Raw genomic sequence first — 19121 nt, forward strand, 5'->3', positions numbered from 1 at the left:
TATAATAGGAAAACATGATAGATTGTTTTGTCTACGTGAAACAGGAAAATGCATGAGGATGTCCCCTTTCATTTCAAGTAAAACCCAAGGCAGAAAGCGGCTATATAGTTAGGAACTTTAGCTTCCATCATGAATTAAGCAAAGTATAATTTAGCACCAATCAAGGCACACAGCTTAATATAGACAAGATTTATATAGTCAAATTTTGCATGTTCTATGAAACAAAACATCATTGAAAACCAAAATCTTCAAAAATCTAATCACCACAAGTGCACATGATACCATAATTTAAGGCTACACTAAAGATAACAGAGTAAAGAGTAAACAAAGAGATACACTTGGATTTTGAGAATTAACACTATCTTTTGCCTAAACCTGACAGTACAATCAGATTTTGATGACTGACTAAACTTCTGGAGATCAACTAATAGATAAAAGGAATAAGCTTGTACTTAACTTTGCTTGCATATTCTGTGTAACTCTGGCCAAAAGTCTCAACCATCAAATCCTCTTCCTTCTCTGCCTTCTGCTTATAATACAACAAGCATACTGCCACAATAAATAGCAGACTCAGAGGTGCTCGAAGCGCAATGCAGTATGTTACAAACAAAAGCATTGTTGATGAATATATTGGATGACGGACCCAACGATAAGGTCCAAATTGCACTACAGAAGTTGGCTCCACCACATTTTCTGAATACTTAGCGAGATACAATGTAGCATTATACTGCATTAGCAGAGTTGTAATGATTAAAGCCCAGATTCCAAGATTGCTCCACCCACCCGGTATGAGGTGAAGCTCAGGCCCTTCAAATGCTGCAAGCCAATGGCCAACCATGACTCCTGTGCTGAACAATAGGCGAGACCACATTGGCAAGTTCACGTCCCACTTTGGGTCATGGGGCTGAGCAAAATAATCTCCATATAACCGCTTTCTAACACTAACATTGAAGAAAAAGAAATAATGATACACAAAAAAGAAAACATAAGGCCAGCCTTCAAGGTAGCCATTGAAATGACCAGGTGGAACAAGAGTGAGCCACGTAAAAACTGATGTAACAATAGCCAATTGCTCAAATATGTTTGCCTCACTGTGCAGATGTTTCCGAAAGCAATATAACCCATAGACTGCAAGCCCTATGGCCACCATCCAAGGCCAGAACAACCACGTCCAGCTAAAATACATCCAAAAGAAGGGACTGAAAAGCATATTCATAGTCCATTTTGTGGCTGCAGCTATGATGCATAATATCCCAGACCACTTCACAACATCAATTGGAGTCAACTGCAGAAGTGTAGCTTTTATTGAATCAAATGGCACATTTCTAAAGAACTCTAGGACTGGATTTTGAGATTCAGTGCTGGCACTACTGGAAATTGAGCATCTGGGAGAAGGTAAAAAATTAGCCCTTTTTCTTGCAGGTTTCAGCACAGAGGAAAAAGGGTTTCCATAGGAACAATTCAATTGAAAACTAATGCTCTTGGGTCTGTTAGCAAGTACATCAGCATGAAAATGTTTGTCGAAAGGTCTCAGAGATACTTTGTTGCTCACGATAGAGAAACCAAAAGGGGCAGTTTTGCAGTGTGAAAGAACCTTTGCTGCCTCCATTATTGTTTGAGGGAAACTAGTAATCACTTTTCAGAGAAAACTACATAAATCTCAAACCAAAGATGCACTGGAAGAAAACAGCTCTATATCCTTTGACACAGTGACTTACTCATTAATCACAGTGGCAGCAATAATAACACATTGAAGCTAACATGTGTGTGTTTATTGCCATTGCATCTCTCGTGTAGATTGGGTCCTTCAAGCACTTTCCTTCTGCAATTCAGCCAGCAACCCAAACATTAAAATCCAATACCACTTAATATCTAAGTGGCAATATAGGCACGAAAACACATCACCGACAAGGCCACAAACCAATATCAAAATATAAAAGAACAAAACTTAACTGTTCCTTAGGTGTTTTCGGTGATTTTTTCCAATCAAAATTAGAGTTTCACCTTGGTGATCCGCATGATAAAGGTTTGAATTAAATGGCACTATAGATTACTGAGGTAAAACTCCAATTCTGGTTAGAGAAAAAGTACTTAAGGAACTGTATTTATGTTTTGTCTAACACAAAATGCAGTCACTACTCAGCTTCTATCTGCACCCTAATACAAACCAGTTACAAGCCAATCTAGCATTGTCAAGAAAACCCAGCAATACAAATTATTATAAAAAAAATGTCACAAATCCCAAACCCTTCCTTTTGAACCAGCCAAAAAACAAATTGAATAAACAAAAATAAATAAAGCCTCCACCATTTTAAAATTTCCTGACGAGTCAACCATAAAATTGGAACCCCACAAACACTCAAAGCTCAGACAATAAGGTCCACGGGCAACATAAACAGAAAGCACAAATTCCAGCATGTAACCCACTTGGGCAAATAATCAAACAGGTGATGCGCAGATATGAAAAAACACTCATGCAACGAAAGAGTTCAAAATGGAATCAGATAACGTTAAGAATGAAAAAAAGCGCAAAGGAATGAGACCCAGTAAACCAAATCTGAAGTGGGGTTTGGAGCGAGAGCGTAGAACTGTAACAGATAATGGGTAATGAAGTTCTCGGCAATTTAAGCGACGGAGACGCTTATTGTCTCCTTCCGTTACCGCACGAATGGACCAACAAGATGACCTCTTTCTAAAAAAACTATTGTAAGGTATAAATAATTAAATAAATAAAATTACATTACATTCATAACCTGCACATATTCTTTCTTAGCCTCGTCTTAAAAAATTAATTTAATATATTTTTTAAATGTAAAGCTAAAATTATTTTTTATGTTTTAGAAATAAAATAAATAGTATAAAAAAGTTGAAAAATAGAGAAAATATTTGGGGGTTTTGGTAAACAAAATGTCAAGTTTTTTCATACAGAGATGGTAATCATGGTTCGTTAGGTAGCATAACTCTGGAAAATAGTTAAAATTTGTTTGATTAGTTAGTTATAAACATTTTTGAATGCTAAGAATTATAAGTTATCATGTTTAAAATATTTTTAAACGTGGTTAAAATCATAATTATTTTTTTAAAAGTAAAATATTTTTCTTCTTACAAATCTTTTCCATAAACACAGAAAGAGAATTAATTTCTTGTTAGAATATTTAAAGAGTTTAGTTATCTATCAAGTACCAATCCTATTGGGTCTTGTTAGTGTTAAAATCATAATTTTGTTATAACTTAGGAGGGAAAAGTAATTTTTCATTGTATTTGGGATATGGTACTCCTTGTATCTAAGTAAATAAAATCTGTTTTTTTCTGATAAAAAAATAAATTTAGAAATTCATCTATTTGGAATATATGTCATTGTCACTTGTTTTGCTTTTTCTTTTCTTCAAGTTGTTCTTTTTTTTTTTTTAATTTGCATCAATGCTCGTCTTTATTCACACTATTCACACTAGTTTTCTATCTTCTACCATGTTATATTTACGGTCCTAATTGTGTTGTCTAATTATATAAACGCTTTCAGCTATAAATTACTTAACGTGCATTTTAACCGTCATAATTTGTAGGCAGCTTTTCTTTTTGTTGTTTGCATCGTGATCACAACATTCATTTTTGGAGATGGTTAGTGATCATCATCGCACATAAGAATGTCTTTCATACTATTTTTAGGCTTTTATTTGTTACGAATGCTTTAATAACTTGTTTTATGTGATTAATGATTATTGTTTTATATACAAGTTATGCTCATTATGAGTGAACCTTAGTTTTTCATTTGAGATTCAATACAATGATTCTTCCAGACAGTTTGGATTAATTGTTGTATTTAATCTTAAATTTTTCATTTGACAATTTGAGAAGAGTCATTTTTTTTATAGTAAATTGATATGTATAGGTTAAATCTCTTTTCTTAAATTTAATGAAATTTCAGTATAATGCATTTTACTTTGTTCTTTGAGTGCATACTTGATTATGGTGAAATTCATATCACCGTTTTCATGTTGTGTACTTGGAGATCAATGTAAAATGCTACCAAAATTTCGTCAATTTTAAGAAAAGAGACTTAACATTTACATATGAATCTACTATAAAAAATGTCTTCTTGAATGGGATAGGGTCATACCTTTAATGAAAAAAGTGACGTTTTCATGCATGAAATAACTTTGTGTGTATCACAAAGTTATTAATTAGATGGATCAAAGTTGGATGAATGCAAGTCGCTTGAGCTCTGCGTATGAGGAAGGCATTGAACAATTCTTGGAATTTGCCTCTGAAAGAAGTCGACCGACCGGGTGAGGATAGAAAACATTTTTGTCCTTGTGTAAATTGTTTGAATGGGAGACGACAAGTACTAGACGACATACAAGAACATCTTTTGTTTGATGGAATTAAGAAGAATTATATGACATGAATATGGGATGGTGAATTGACAAACATTCAGAGGAGTGAATCGATTGATGTAGAAATGGGAGATCAATTAGAGGATATGATTCGTGATTTTGGACAAAAGTCTTTTCAACGAGCACATGCCCCTATGTATGATACATTGGAAAGTGATTCGAAGAAGTCTTTGTATCCAAGATGCAAGAAGTCTTTGACGCTATTGTCAGTGGTGTTAAGTCTGGTTAATGTCAAGGCCATATACGAGTGAAGTGACAAAAGCTTCATTTCACTGCTTCAGGTAGTGCAGGATATGCCTCAAGGGGAAATCACATTACCAAAAAGTTACTATCAGGTGAAGAAGATATTGTGTCTGATGGGTATGAAGTATCAGAAAATTCATGCATGTCCTAATGATTGCATATTGTACAAACATGAGTTTGAAGCAATGGATAAATGCCCCAGGTGTGGGTGTCACGATACAAAGTGAACGATGATGACGACTGTAGTAGTGACAAAAGCACAAAGAAAGGCCCTCCATCGAAGGTGTTATGGTATCTTCCAATCATTCCAAGGTTTAAGCGTCTATTTGCTAATGGAGATGATGCAAAAGGCCTCACATGGCATGTAGATCGGAGAAACGACGATACAATGCTCCACCATTCGGCTGATTCCTCCCAATGGAAGAAGATTAATCATTTGTATTCGGATTTCAGTGATGAAGCAAGAAATCATAGGCTTGGACTTGCCACTGATGGAATGAATACCTATGGCAGTTTAAGCACTCAGCACAAATTATGACCAGTTTTGCTAGTAATTTACAACTTGCCTCCTTGGTTGTGCTTGAAGCAAAAATACATGATGTTGTCTATGATGATATCGGGCCCAAGACAGCCAAGAAATGACATCAATGTTTATCTCAGTTCGTTGATTGATGACTTGACAAAGTTGTGAGACGAGGGGGTTACTATGTTTGATGGGTATCGAAATAAGACATTCAAGTTGCGTGCAATGCTATTTTGTACCATTAATGACTTTCCAACATATGGGAATTTAAGTGTATACAGTGTTAAGGGTCATCGTGCATGCCCTATTTGTGAAGAAGACATAAGTTACGTACAATTGAAACATGGAAGGAAAAGAGTGTTGGATCAAGTGGCCTCGGAATAATTAAGAAGAGGGGATTGAATTAATTATTAATGTACCTTGACTAATTAAAACTTTATCCTTCTTAATGTTACTAGATTTAATTAGGTTTTTACTATAATGTTAAGAAAGTAAAGAACAGAAATAGAAACTTAACCAAAAGTAAAAGCGATAATTAAAGTGCACAGCGAAAATAAAGAGTGTAGGGAAGAAGAAGACAAACACAAGAATTTATACTGGTTCGGCAACAACCCGTGCCTACATCCAGTCCCCAAGCAACCTGCGGTCCTTGAGATTTCTTTTCAACCCTGTAAAAACCTTTACAAGCAAAGATCCACAAGGGATGTACCCTCCCTTGTTCTCTTTGAACAACCAAGTGGATGTACCCTCCACTTGAACGGATCCACAAGAGATGTACCCTCTCTTGTTCTTAGTTACAATAACCCAAGTAGATGTACCCTCTACTTGTACCACAAAGGATGTACCCTCCAATGTGTTAAGACAAAGTTCTCAGGTGGTTAGTTCTTTGAATCTTTGTAAAGGGGAAACACAAGATATCTCAGGCAGTTAGTCCTTTGAAATCTTTTGTTTAAGGGAAAGGGAAGAATCAAAAGAATTCTCAAACTGTGTCCTTTTGAATTCTTTGAAAAGGGAGAAGGGAGACACAAAAGAATTCAGGCGGTTAGTCCTTTGTTCTTTTGGATAAAAGGGAGAAGAGAGACACAAAAAGAATTCAGGCGATTAGTCCTTGTTGAATTCTTTTTGGCAAAGGGAGAAGAGAGTGAAAGGATATATCACATTTTTGTTTTTTGCAAAAGAACAAGGTTTGGAAAACAAAAAACTTGGAAAGCTTTTTGGCAAAGGAAGAAGAAGAAAGATGAAAAGAAAAGATTTCAAGATTTCTCAAAAGTTGTTCAAGAAATTCTAAAAGTTGTAAGAGTTGTGTAAAAGTTGTTTGAATGCAAGTCAAGGTCTTGCTTTTATAGACTCTTCAAGTTTGGTCAAGAAAACCATTAAAAGAGTTATAACCTTGAGAAAATCTTGAGAAAACCATTGGAAGAGTTACATCTCTTGACTTTTTATTCAGAACTTGTCACTGGTAATCGATTACCATAACCATGTAATCGATTACACAAAGCATTTTATGAAAATATGTGACTATTCACAATTGAATTTGAATTTAAACGTTCAGATACACTGGTAATCGATTACCAATATATTGTAATCGATTACACCATTTAAAAAACATTTGGAACGTTGCAAATTCAGTTAAAAACTTTTGAAATCAAACTTTACCACTAGTAATCGATTACAGGTAATTGGTAATTGATTACCAGAGAATAAATACTCCAGTAACTTAGAAAAATTTGGAAAAACTTCTTGTAAAACAAAACTGTGCTATGTTTGGTTTTTGAAAAATCTTTTTCAATACTTCCCTTGTGAAGTCTTGACTTGTTGCTTTTTGGTTTCTTCTCTTGAATCTTGAATTCACCTTCTCTTGAATCTTGATTCTTCTTGATGTCTTTTCTTTAATCTTGATCTTGAACTTGTTGACTCAATCTTGACATCATTCTTTTGGGATTTTTGTAATCATCAAAACTACTTGATTCATACTTGATTCATCATCATGAAACTTGCTTCTACAAAGAGTATACACTCAGCATCGACATTTTCTAAAACCTTATCACCCTTACCGACAATTGAAAAAAGCTTTTAATGGAAGTCAAGAGCATGAAAGTCTACCGATATTGTTAATTGGTCAACAGGTTCTTGAGCGGGTTGAGGACATCAATACTATATTTGAAAAGATAAAAAAGAAGCTGACAAGTAAAACTTGCCTATGGAAGAAGAGGTTGATATTGTTTGATCTTCCATACTGGTCCGATCTAGATGTTAGACATTGTATCAATGTTATGCATGTGGAAAAAATGTGTGTGATAGTGTCATTAACGTGCTTTCTAAAATTCAAGGCAAGACAAAGGATGGTTTCAATAATCATCAAGATTTAACTGAGATGGGTATATGTGACCATTTACATCCAAGGTCTAATGGTAAGAAAATATACTTGCCTTTAGCATGTCATACTTTGTCAAGAAAGGAGAAGATAAGTTTCTGTCAATGTCTGTGCCATGTCAAAGTGCCACAGGGATACTCTTCAAATGTTAAGAGCCTTGTGCAATTGAAATATCTAAAAATCGATGTTGTCGTGTGCAACACAACATTGGTTTTTAGAAAAACCGATGTTGTTTTTCGCATATTTTATATGTTTTTTGGTTTATTGCTTATTATACGACATCGGTTTTTCTAAAAAATCGATGTTGCGTAGTGTATGTTAACATCGGTTTTTTGAAAACCGACGTTAACATTGAGTTCGTTAATGTTAGTGGTTTCAACGTTGGTCAAAAATTGATGTTGGAAGTAGAAAAAACCAATATTAAAAGCCTATTTTCTAGTAGTAACACCCACTGCTAATGAGATTCACCCTTAGTAAGGAGTCAAATTCAACTTCCACCAAAAGAATGTTCCTAGAGGTAACTATACGAAATCTCCATGTGATATCGCAAAGCTCAGCTTCAAGAATTGAGACATGGCCATAACAATGAGAAAAAGCTTGAACAAAGCTACCATTATCATCTCTAATGACACCCCCACAAGTAGAAAGGTGACCATCATGAAGGAAAGCACTATCACAATTAAGCTTTAAGAATCCCAAAGCAAGAGGAGACCAATACTCACTGTTCCTACTGAGTTCCAATGAGGTCCGACCGAGCTATCTGGTCCTCTTCTTCTAAGTGGAATATCTTATCTTTGTTGTTGATGTGGGGGGAGGTACTTGCAAAAGGGACTCCAACGAGAAAGTCAATGGTGCTTTGAGGTGTTTATATGTCTACAACTAGGACGAGTAAAACGTACTTGAGGATCTCCTTTTGGGTCTATACATACATGCCAGATGTCGAGGTAGTTACATGATGTTCAAAGCCACGTTGGTGGACTGCTCCCCTAGGCATCACACCCAAGTTTGCTAGAGGTCGTTGAAAGTGCCATGAGTCAAGCATGTGGGGATCTCACGAGCAGAGTACGTGTCGAGTTCTTTGGGTTGTACGACTACTTACAAATGATAGAGTTTCATGTGTGTCAAGGTCATTGTTTGTTTGATGCAAGCTTACACGAGTTGCTTGGCCGAGTTACCTCAAGCAGACATATTAGTCATGTGGGTTGAAACTAAGTTACACAATGGAGGGGCACAAATGCTACCTATGTCTCAACTCTTTCGGTCATCAAGAATCTTCCAAGTATCGGATGACATGTGTCTTGATTTGCATGGTTGGACACAAAAACACCTTTGGGTGTCTTGCCGCTTTGAGGGGTGCAACGAAGTCATGGCATTTTTGTGGAGTTTTAATGGTTCATTTGTCTTGTTGCCTCGTTCTCTGTACCGTCTTGTTAGAGGCTATGGCTCATAAAATGATTTTTTGAAACAAGGTTGTTGGAGCATTTATATATGTGACAAAAGGATTTCAAATCTGGACTTAATTTTTCATGAAATGTGGAATTTTAGATTTGGACCGGCAGTGTAAGATTAATTTGATGCTAATTTATTTATTTTTACATTCTCTTTTGTACTATTATAATTTGGCTTGATGTCATGGGTTTTTGTTGTTCTATTCGATAGGAAGAAGATGTACCTTCACTACAAAAGAAACAAAGCATCAAATACCAAGTTAGCATAGAAAGATCTGTGAATAATGAAAGCCTATCGAAAGAGAAGAAATTAGCAGTGCCATCCTCATCCAGTAGTCCTCCAAGAAAATTACCTGTTCAAATGAAGTCAGAAAACCAAACTAGAGTTATTGGAGATTATGTTCATGTTAGGAAAACATCTTTGGGTACCTCACAATCAAATTATAAAGAGGTGTCTTTATCTTCAACTTTTGTATCACAAGTAACAATTGGTTCAAAAATAGAAATCCAAAAACCTTCACCCCCAAGACTAACCGAAAGATCCATGGCACAAGTGGCTATGTTGTTGAGGCCTTCTAGTGCTCCACTAGTTCTTGGTGGTCCCAGGCCCATTATTTTTGTTGTCTCCAAGGTTCAAATTGCTCCATTACTTGCACGCTCTATGAGTGCAATTGGTCGGTTAGGTCCTGATCCTTCACCCTATATTCCAAGTTTTTTCTTTTGCCATCCTATATTTTGTATTCTTGTTGTATTAGACATTGTAGTGAATGTTAAGGACAAGGATGGGCTGATGTTGTTAGTTTTGTTTTTTATGATAATATTCCTCATTTTCACTATTTAACTTGTTCATCCACTTGAGTTTGAAAAGGCAGTGTTGTTGTTGAAAACTGTTCTAGCATAAACTGGGATGAGCTTAGATTTAATCTAGGTTTTCAACCCTTTTGTTGCAATATTAAACTATGGACAAGTTAGAAAAACATTGTACCTAGTTGTGTTTCATTAGCTTCTATCAAATATTACAATGTTTGTGCAATCCATACATAACATGGTTTCATAAGCTAATTCACAAATGAAATTCTAGCTCAAGCCTCACAAATTTTTAATGTGCTTATCTTTAGAGAATCTTTGAAGGGCTAAAGGCATATAGAACTCAAGATGGATGTATACTTTTGTTTAAACCAGAAGAGAATGCTCAAAGAATGAAGATAAGAGCAAACAAATTATGCATGTCATATCTCCATCGATTGACCAATTTGTTGCTGTTGAGAAAAGGACACTTCTTGCCACAAACGTTGGGCAGTTATACTTCTTCCTATTTATATTCAAAGTTTAATTTCAATGCACTACCAATGTAACACTATCAACTAATAAAAAATCATTGATATTATAACTTTTAAGGTAGTTACCATAAAAGTCAATAAATTTTTCATATTTCTATGCACTATTAATGTAACACTATGAACTAATAGAAATGATTGTTATTATGACTTTTAAGTTAGTTATTGTTAAAGTAAATAAATTCATTATGCATGGTAGTTTGTGATTGGATGACAATGTAAAAATCTTTTATATTGTCACTGCATAGATTATTTACGCTGATACTATTCGTGCACACTTTCTAAGACGATTTTTTGAAAGAATCGTATTAAAAATGTTAATTTTTTAATATTTTTAAAACAAAAAACACATTCTAAGACTGTTTTGAAGAAAACCGATGCAGAAATTGAGATTCTAGGACGGTTTAAAACTCATTAGAATATCATTAATGTATACTGATGAGAATCCAAAAATTGCCAAAATACAGGGACCTATAACTAGGAGTAGGACCAAACAATCAGTGGATACCCTCCAACAAATGGTATCAGACACAATTAACAAGGTCCAAGTGGAGAAGGATGAAGGCCTAGAGGCAGAGACACTACTAAAAATATTAAGAGTGATGCTAGGTGCACCTAACACTTTGTGTAAAAAGACTTAAATACCCCTAGCTAATTTTTAAAAAAACGCTTCAGTTTCTCTCTCCCTCTTGCATTTCACATTCTTCTTCTTCTTCCTCAGGAGCATTCCCATTTCCTCTTCTTCCTCACGCGTTTCCATTTCTTCTTCTTCCTCACCAGTGTTTCCATTTGTTCTTCTTCTTCACCAGCGCTTGAGTTTCTTCTTCTTCTTCTTCACCCAACGCTTCAGTTTCCTCTCGGGGTGCACTTAGCATCACTGTTTGGTTTCCCTATGGCTCCGTGGTCATCATTTCCCTGCGCGTTTTTGGTATTCTTCTTTCGGGGCATTTCCATTTGCAGTGATGTGGAGTTGCACGCATTGAGGAGGTTGCCGTGAAGAGCTTTGCCACCATCCACCGTCGAGGTAAGCGCCGTTTCCATTTCTTCTATTTTCCTGTATTTAGATTGATCCGCTAGGGTATTTAGATTGATCCGCTAGTGTATTTAGGTTGATCCGCAAGCTTGGTTGATCAGCAAATGATGATCCGCAATTGTATTTTGGGTACGGATCAAGTTGATCCGCAATGAGTTGGCGGATCAAGTTGATCCGCAAGCTTCTTCTTACGGATCAAGTTGATTCGTAAGAAGCTTGCAAATCAACTTGATGCATAAGAATTTTTTTAATTTTAAAAAATGGCAAATATATTATAAATTATGAAAAATGATTTTTATTATGATTTAGGGTTGGTTTTGAGGCTTTTAGGCTAAAGTAGAGTACGATTGAGTAATGAAAAAAGTTTGAAATTATGCGTTCATTATTTGATGAAGTTGATATTGGTTTGAAATTTGGTTTTGAGGCTTTTTTGGTTTGTACTGTATAATGCATGATCTTGTATATTGTATAATGTTTGAAATGTTTGAACATGTTGAGCCTTTAGTTAAGTTGGTCTAAAACACTTCATGTAACTACAAATTGAACCTCCTAAGGTTAATTATTCTTCTTTACTATATTTATATTGCTTCTAGAAAATTAATGTGTTGCAAATTTTTAATTAAGGATAAAAATAATTACCATATATATTTAGGATGCATTATGCAATTTTTTATTTGATGCACAAGTTAAACCAACCAAATTGAGATTAGAAGTGACATTTATCTGAGACAACAAACAACTTCCAAGTTTCCAACATTTGAGAAGTCAACTCAAACCAAAAAAGATTTGTGATGTAATGAGGCAAGTGAAGCAAATTCATGGTTACACTCTAAGAAATGGCATAGACCAGACCAAAATCCTCATTGAGAAGCTACTTGAAATCCCAAACCTTCACTATGCACACAAAAAAACCAAAACTTGAATATGCCAAATAAGTAAAACATTGTTGAAAATAGTAAACACAAATAAGCCAATATTTATCTTCTTCACCCTTAAACCAATCACACTAAATCCTCAGAACTTGCATGACTTTGAGTGAATGAAATCAGTTATGGAATTTGTGGTAGACATTTGCAGATCATGGTTAGGACTAGAGGCCTAGGTCGTGCCTTAGGTAGGGTTAGTGGCAGAGGTCTGGGGAGAGAGGACCGTGATGATTCTGACGATGCTCCCCAGCGGCGAAGGCCGACCGCATCCGCACACAGGCAACGGGTACCTGTCACTATTGCGGATGCTGAGCTAGTGGTACTTGTGGTTGAGGCTGACGTAGCTGCGATTGAGGCTGACGTAGCTGCAACTGAGGCTGACATAGCTACGGCTGAGGCTGAAGTAGTTGTAGATGAGTCGATGGTAGAAGCTGACGTACATGACATTGGTGCAGACATTGCTGCAAACGCCAGTGCACAGGCTGCTGCAGATGAGCCTGAGGGATTTCTGGGTGGATCGACCGACCCATCCGTGCTGACCGAGTATGCTGAGGATGTTGCAGCCAACGTATGAATGGGAGATGTATTTATAATATTCAATGTAAGTTATTTGTTAAGTATGCTTTATTATTGACATTTGTCTTCCTTTAAAATATTATGTTAATGAATTGTGTGTTCCTTTATACTTCAATTCAGGAGTGTCTTGAGTTGAAGTTATCCTTCCACGGGAGGAAGGTGCATAATTTAGGTAGGCTTGTCCCTGCCATTGAGGGACTAGTTGCTGGGACAAGACTAAGTCCTTTGATCGCGTGTTCAGTAGACAACGACGATCGGGGACTTCTATCCTCGTTTGTCGAGTGGTGGAACTGGGAGACTTCAAGTTTCCATCTTCTTGTGGGGGAGGTCATGATCACGCTGGACGATGTTTCATCTCTTCTTCATCTGCCCGTCGTTGGCGACTTGCACACCTTTCAGCCTCTGCACGTGGACGAGGCGGTACTGATGTTGGTCGACTTATTAATGGTCTCACCAGAGACAGCCAGGGCTGAGACCGAACACTGTCGTGGACCGTACGTATGCCTGTCTTGGCTACGCAATATGTATCAGCACAGATGTCAGGCTGTACATTAGACAGCTGCAGCTCGTGCGTATCTTCTCCATCTTTTGGGTTGCACTCATTTTTGCAAACAAGAGTGTAACCCATGTTCATGTTGTGTTCTTGGACGCACTGTGTGACCTCAGTCAGACTGGGAGGTATGCATGGGGAGTTGTTGCCCTGGTGCATATGTACGACCACCTGAATGATGCTTGCATCAGCACTAGCGACAGCTGCTGTTACAATCACATGTTGCAGTAATACCATGTTTTTCATAAGTTAATTAACAACAATGTTTTAATTATGGTATTTTAGACGTTAATTTGAAATTTGTATGATTTTCATGTAACCTCTGTAGTGTTTGATATACGAGCACTTTCTGTCAGTCGCGGAGTGCAACGCTGATCCGGACTACGACAAGGATTCACCACATGCCTATAGGTGGATTGCTACGAAGAAGACTATGAAGAACATATCTACAGGGACGTACAGGCAACACTAGGACCGAGTTAGGATTCCTGATGTCTGCTGGATTCCATATGGGGAGCACCAACGGGTCTGGGAGTTTCATTTGATTTCATGCTATTCCGGTCAACTCCGCTGGGGGCCCGTTGTTGTTAGTTATCGACCAGAGAGGGTCATGTGGCAATTTGGATACATCCAGAGTATTCCTGCTCCGCCTGTTGATTCATGGGTGTCATTTGATGAGATAGACGACATGTGGATGCACTACTCAGACCATCTTGTGCCAGCAGGTGAGACGTGCATTGTGCCAGGTCATTGTGCACCTGACTACATCGACTGGTTCTTCCACATTTCTCATCCATTCATGACCGCGACCCAGCCATCAAATCCTCTGCCAAATGCACCTGCTATGCAGCCCAGACATGTCCCTCAGGTCCCAAAGCCAGCAGCACCATCGACATCTGCCAGGTCTGATGTGGACAAGCTTAGACATACAGTGGTAAGTGTTACGATTTGGTTAGATGTATGAAATGTCATTTACGTCAATTTTTTAATAGTAATTTGTCTAATTTGTTTGTTTTCTATTTAACAGGAGGCTTGCGATTCAATTTCCGAGAGGTTGGAGCGTCATCTCAACCTAGGGGTAGTCACGCTAGGCACATCGACACATGAAGTCATTGAAGAATGCCTCGGGATTGCCAGGAGTATCACAGAAGACTAGCTTGTGTATGTGAGGTCTCGACGTAAGCGGCGCACAAATCGACCATAGTTTTGTTTTCTTTACACATTTCATATTGATATTCGATGTATATACATTTCTTGTACTTGAAAACATTTTTGTTTTTTATAGAACATTTTGTATATTTAAAGTTATTTTTGTTTATAATATTAGTGTTAACCTTTAAGTCTTATTTTTAAATTACTTGATTCCAAATTCATTCGAAATTCGTTGAAATAGTACGAATGTCACATTTAACTAAAGATTCATTCGACTTAATTTTATAATGGTAACACATAACAAAAAAGACAACCATTAGGATAATATTTTTTTAATCACATGCTATATTTTAATTCGATAAACAAAAGAGTCATAAAATAAAATTAATAATTTGAATCTATTTACATTAATAAAATAATATAACAAATAAGAATGAACTAACTTTTGAGTGTTTAAAATTTTTCAAACGGATTTTAGTTTGTAAATATTTTTTTGATTGGTCATGGTCCTCAAATAATTTTTTAGAATTATAATATTTTTTAACTAAATTTTTTTATTGGTCATGGTCCTAAAATTAACTAACTTTTTAATATTTTTTTATTGGTCATGGATTTTAATTCCATAATTTTTATATTTTAAAATTTTTCATTAGTATTTTTAGTTTTATTTTTTTCCATTTTTGTTCTTCCCTTTATTTTTATTCTTTACAATTAGTTGTCATTTTTCCTTTTTTTTTAGTTCTTCATTTATTTTTATTTAAACACTAAATATTTACATTTAAAAAGTTGCAGGAATAACAATTTAATTGACCTTTAAACTATTATAAAAAAAAAAAGAAAAAGAGTATGATTCCTACTACATGAATTAAAACATTACATTAACTTCAACCTTGTTCACAGAAATAAAATTTGCATTAACTTCAACATAGTCGAAAGAAATAAAATTTGCATCAAATACTACAACTAAGTCATGCTAATTTTGCTACAAGGACAACTCGTCTTCCATTTCCATTACATGTTTACTAAAAATAGCTAAAATTTCTATTGGCCAAAATTTTTTCCAGTAGTTAGACTGCACTAACACCTTCAGCACATCATCGTTGATTTTCAGTTTAATTATTTCGAATTTGATAATTTTATCTGAATTTGGTTGCCGAAAAAACAATCGCCTTACCGTTTGTGTTTCATGAATACCATAAGGGGGAATCCCATGAGGCACAACTTGCTTGATCAAATCCTTCAATTCATCCATCGTACATCTGGAAGGAATGTCAAACTTTTTGGGATTTTTCCCTGTGAACGAGTAACCAACAAACTCATTTTGGCGTGGCATGTTCCACCTCCCATTGTTATATAGCAGGGCATCATGAGTAGGGGTTACAGTGGCTTCAAGTAAGTTTAATATACCATCTGGTGTTCGACCAATGGTGCATACTAACTCAATCGGACCAACACATAAAAATTGATGATTAGACATTAACATTGTGTGAACATCATCATCAATTTTCAGTTGCATACATTGAAAGTGAAGATGGTTACCTGTATCTGTGAACGACTGTTGTGTATTCTGCTTTTTAACGTTTGAAAATCACAAGCGTTAGGTACTCAAATGGGTACTGGAGTATAAGTTTGAAAATAAACACCACTGTCGTTGTGAACAATGGATCCATTTGGAAAAATAAAACCTAATGTCGACTGCTTGTTTCTCCCAAGAATGCCATACTTTGTTGTAAGAGTTGAGTTAGGATAGAATGTATGGTTTTTTTACCGTGTTTGGTTGTGTCATATATATAGATGAGTTTCAGTATCATTTCTTTAATTTTTTTAAAATAAATACATACGCGTGCACATGGTTTCTGTCTGTGTTGTCAACTACACCAATGCGTGACACGCTTTATCTTTCATCAGATCTGAATGTGTAGTCAAGCCGTACAATATCCTGTCACGCTTTATGTTAACACGTATGCATTTCACAATGTATTGTCAACTCAGACAATGATTTATCATGCATGCGTACTTTATTTTAGTTGCACCAACTACTTTTTTTCTTAACGCAAGAATTAAGTAATAATTTTTTTGTTAATGTAACAAATATAGAAACACACAGAACTCTAATGTGAGATTCAAATTCAAAATGATTAGTGATTAAAAGGTACATGTTCAATAATCATTTATGTCAACATAGTCTCTTTTGAACATCACGAAGCTTTTGTAATGTTGCATTCTACTAATATACGGAGTTGGTCGCTGCTTCACCTGAGGATGACAATTGCTAGACTATAACAGTGCTACAGGCGGTAAAGGACAACGGTCTTTTAAATAAACCTGTTGTACATGCGAAAAAAATATTAAGTCAATCGTACACAACTCATTGCATAAATATAAAAAACAAAGACTTTATATCTAGAATGTACCTCAACAAAATGATTGTCATACACGTGACCGATACAAATTATGCGATGCACTGAAGAATCTGACAACAGTTGACTTCTAAGAGGAAAGCACATCATGCTTTGTTGTTTAGACAAGGATACACGATTACATTATACCTTGATGCAATGACATATTCCATGTCGGTTATATCTATCCACTTATCTGTAGTCACCTGAATGAAACAAATATACACGCCAATCTTAATTTCAAAGTTAAGTCTTAAAAATCAAATACATAAATTAAATACCTTGATTAACCCATCAACAAGTAGTGACATCCTTAATTCCTCAAATCTCTTCGTGCCACCAAAGAGCTTGATATAGTCTTCTGAGAATTTGCCAAGTTCTTTAAGCAGATGGTTGCGGACCAACGACCAAGAGTCTTCACCCATACCTAATAAATCGGCAACCGACCGATATCCACAGTTTCCATCAGCTTTGACATCAACAATGTTATGAATGAAGTCGTGCATAAATGGCTAAAACTGATCCAACATAGGCATGATCGTTCTTGGATTGGGTTGCTAAGAGGATGATGCACTATGCCTCACTAACGAATTGCTATTTTGCATAGAATCAAAAGCATCTACATACTCCTAGTAAGATGGATTGCCCTTTGTTGACCTTGGGTTTCTGTTCATCGGTTTCTTCAATGCACCTTTTGTGTTAACCTTTGCTGGAGGAGGACACATCGAATTTTGATCGGGGTATGCAATTTCCCAAAGTTTAGTCTTCAGAGTAAACTTACCACAAACATCAAGTTCTTCGAATCTTTTGGATATTGTTTCTATTTCTTCCTTGATGCTCACTTCGGGCTCAGATAACCCTTGGTCTGAAAAACTGAGTCTCCTCCAGAACATATGGATTGAATCCAATGGGATGCAACCAAAAACATATTTGGATAGCTCACAAGCACAATGAAGACCGTGCGTGCTTCTCATGACACAACCACAAGTGGAAGGATCCTTGCCAGCATAGTGAACATGCTCAAATTCAGCAACAATCTGATTTAAAGCATACATTGAAACCATTCCAAGAAGCCTATTGTAAAAGGTTTTTTTGAAGACATGTCCAACGACATGTGTACTTGTTTCAAATGATGCTTTAATTTCCGTGTGCTGTAGCATCATCATGTTGTTCATGGCATCCCAAACACTGCATATGTCTCCAAGGCTATTCTGTAACAATCTTTTTAAAGCCGAGTGAGCAGATTCAAGCCTACATTTCAAATACACAAATAAAAATAAACATATACAACAATAAAGTTCCATCAATTCATCAACCTTAATAGAAATAATTCAACAATTTCATACCTGTTTGTTGTTGTGTTACCTAAGTGCATCACCTTATTCGTCCACACGGTAACAAATTTTTCCTTGTGTGGGATTATCCATGTATCCTTGACGTAGTCAACAAACATTGGTCATGGTGAACAAACCATTTCAAACTTCTTCAGCCACTCATCAAACTTATGCTCTGAAGGACAATCAAAAAGAGTTTCCCAAGCATCCATGACATACTCCCAAGCATTTCTTTGACCAATTAACGATTTACATTTGGCCTTGACATTCTTGTTTATGTGAAAGCTGCACAACAAATTTGTACACTTAGGGAATACAGTTTTCACTGCATTCATCAATGCTTGGTCTCTATTAGTCACAATAACTCTAGGGAGGGCATCACGTCTTAAAAATATACCTCAGAAGCGTTTTAAAGCCCAAACCACATTATTAACACGTTCACCCTCCAGATATGCAAAACCGGCAGAGAATGCCATCCCAGTTGATGTCACCCCAACAAAATCGAGCAATGGGAGTTTATACCTGTTTGTTTTGTAGGTATTGTCTATCAAAAACACCAAATTACATGCGTTGACTAACTTCACTGCATCAGGGTGACACCAAAATATATCACGAACTATTTCTTCATCCTTTATTCTGTGCCAATGAATATACTGATCCCGTTCAAGAAGCTTCGTGAGATGTTGCATTTCAGTATCACTTCCTCTTATGGAAGAACGAAATGTTCTTCTTGCATTGTATATTTGTTTGATTGTCGTACAACTATTGACATTGTGTTCCTTCAGAGTTAGTAGAATGTTTCTTGGTTTCACCATTGACTTTGTCATATCAA

At 36.1% G+C, this 19121-nt stretch overlaps 1 protein-coding gene across 3 annotated transcripts; it reads right to left on the minus strand.

Moving 5' to 3' along the window:
• Positions 1-247: 247 nt before the first annotated feature.
• On the minus strand, positions 248-2718 carry LOC100814215 (uncharacterized). 3 transcript variants are annotated; one of them, XM_003545731.5, is made up of 3 exons: positions 2544-2718; positions 1719-1822; positions 248-1635 (listed from the first exon to the last, which is right to left on the minus strand). In XM_003545731.5, exons 2-3 carry the CDS (start codon positions 1720-1722, stop codon positions 425-427), a joined length of 1215 nt encoding a protein of 404 aa, XP_003545779.2. In that variant the 5' UTR covers positions 1723-1822; positions 2544-2718; the 3' UTR covers positions 248-424. The 3 variants fall into 3 exon arrangements, with proteins under 3 accessions (XP_003545779.2, XP_006598044.1, XP_040866016.1); XM_006597981.4 differs by having other exon boundaries at positions 2553-2698; XM_041010082.1 differs by having other exon boundaries at positions 1719-2689.
• Between the last annotated feature and the right edge of the window lie 16403 nt (positions 2719-19121).

Source organism: Glycine max, chromosome 15, assembly GCF_000004515.6.
Source record: "Glycine max cultivar Williams 82 chromosome 15, Glycine_max_v4.0, whole genome shotgun sequence".
In the NCBI taxonomy this organism is placed as follows: domain Eukaryota; kingdom Viridiplantae; phylum Streptophyta; class Magnoliopsida; order Fabales; family Fabaceae; genus Glycine; species Glycine max.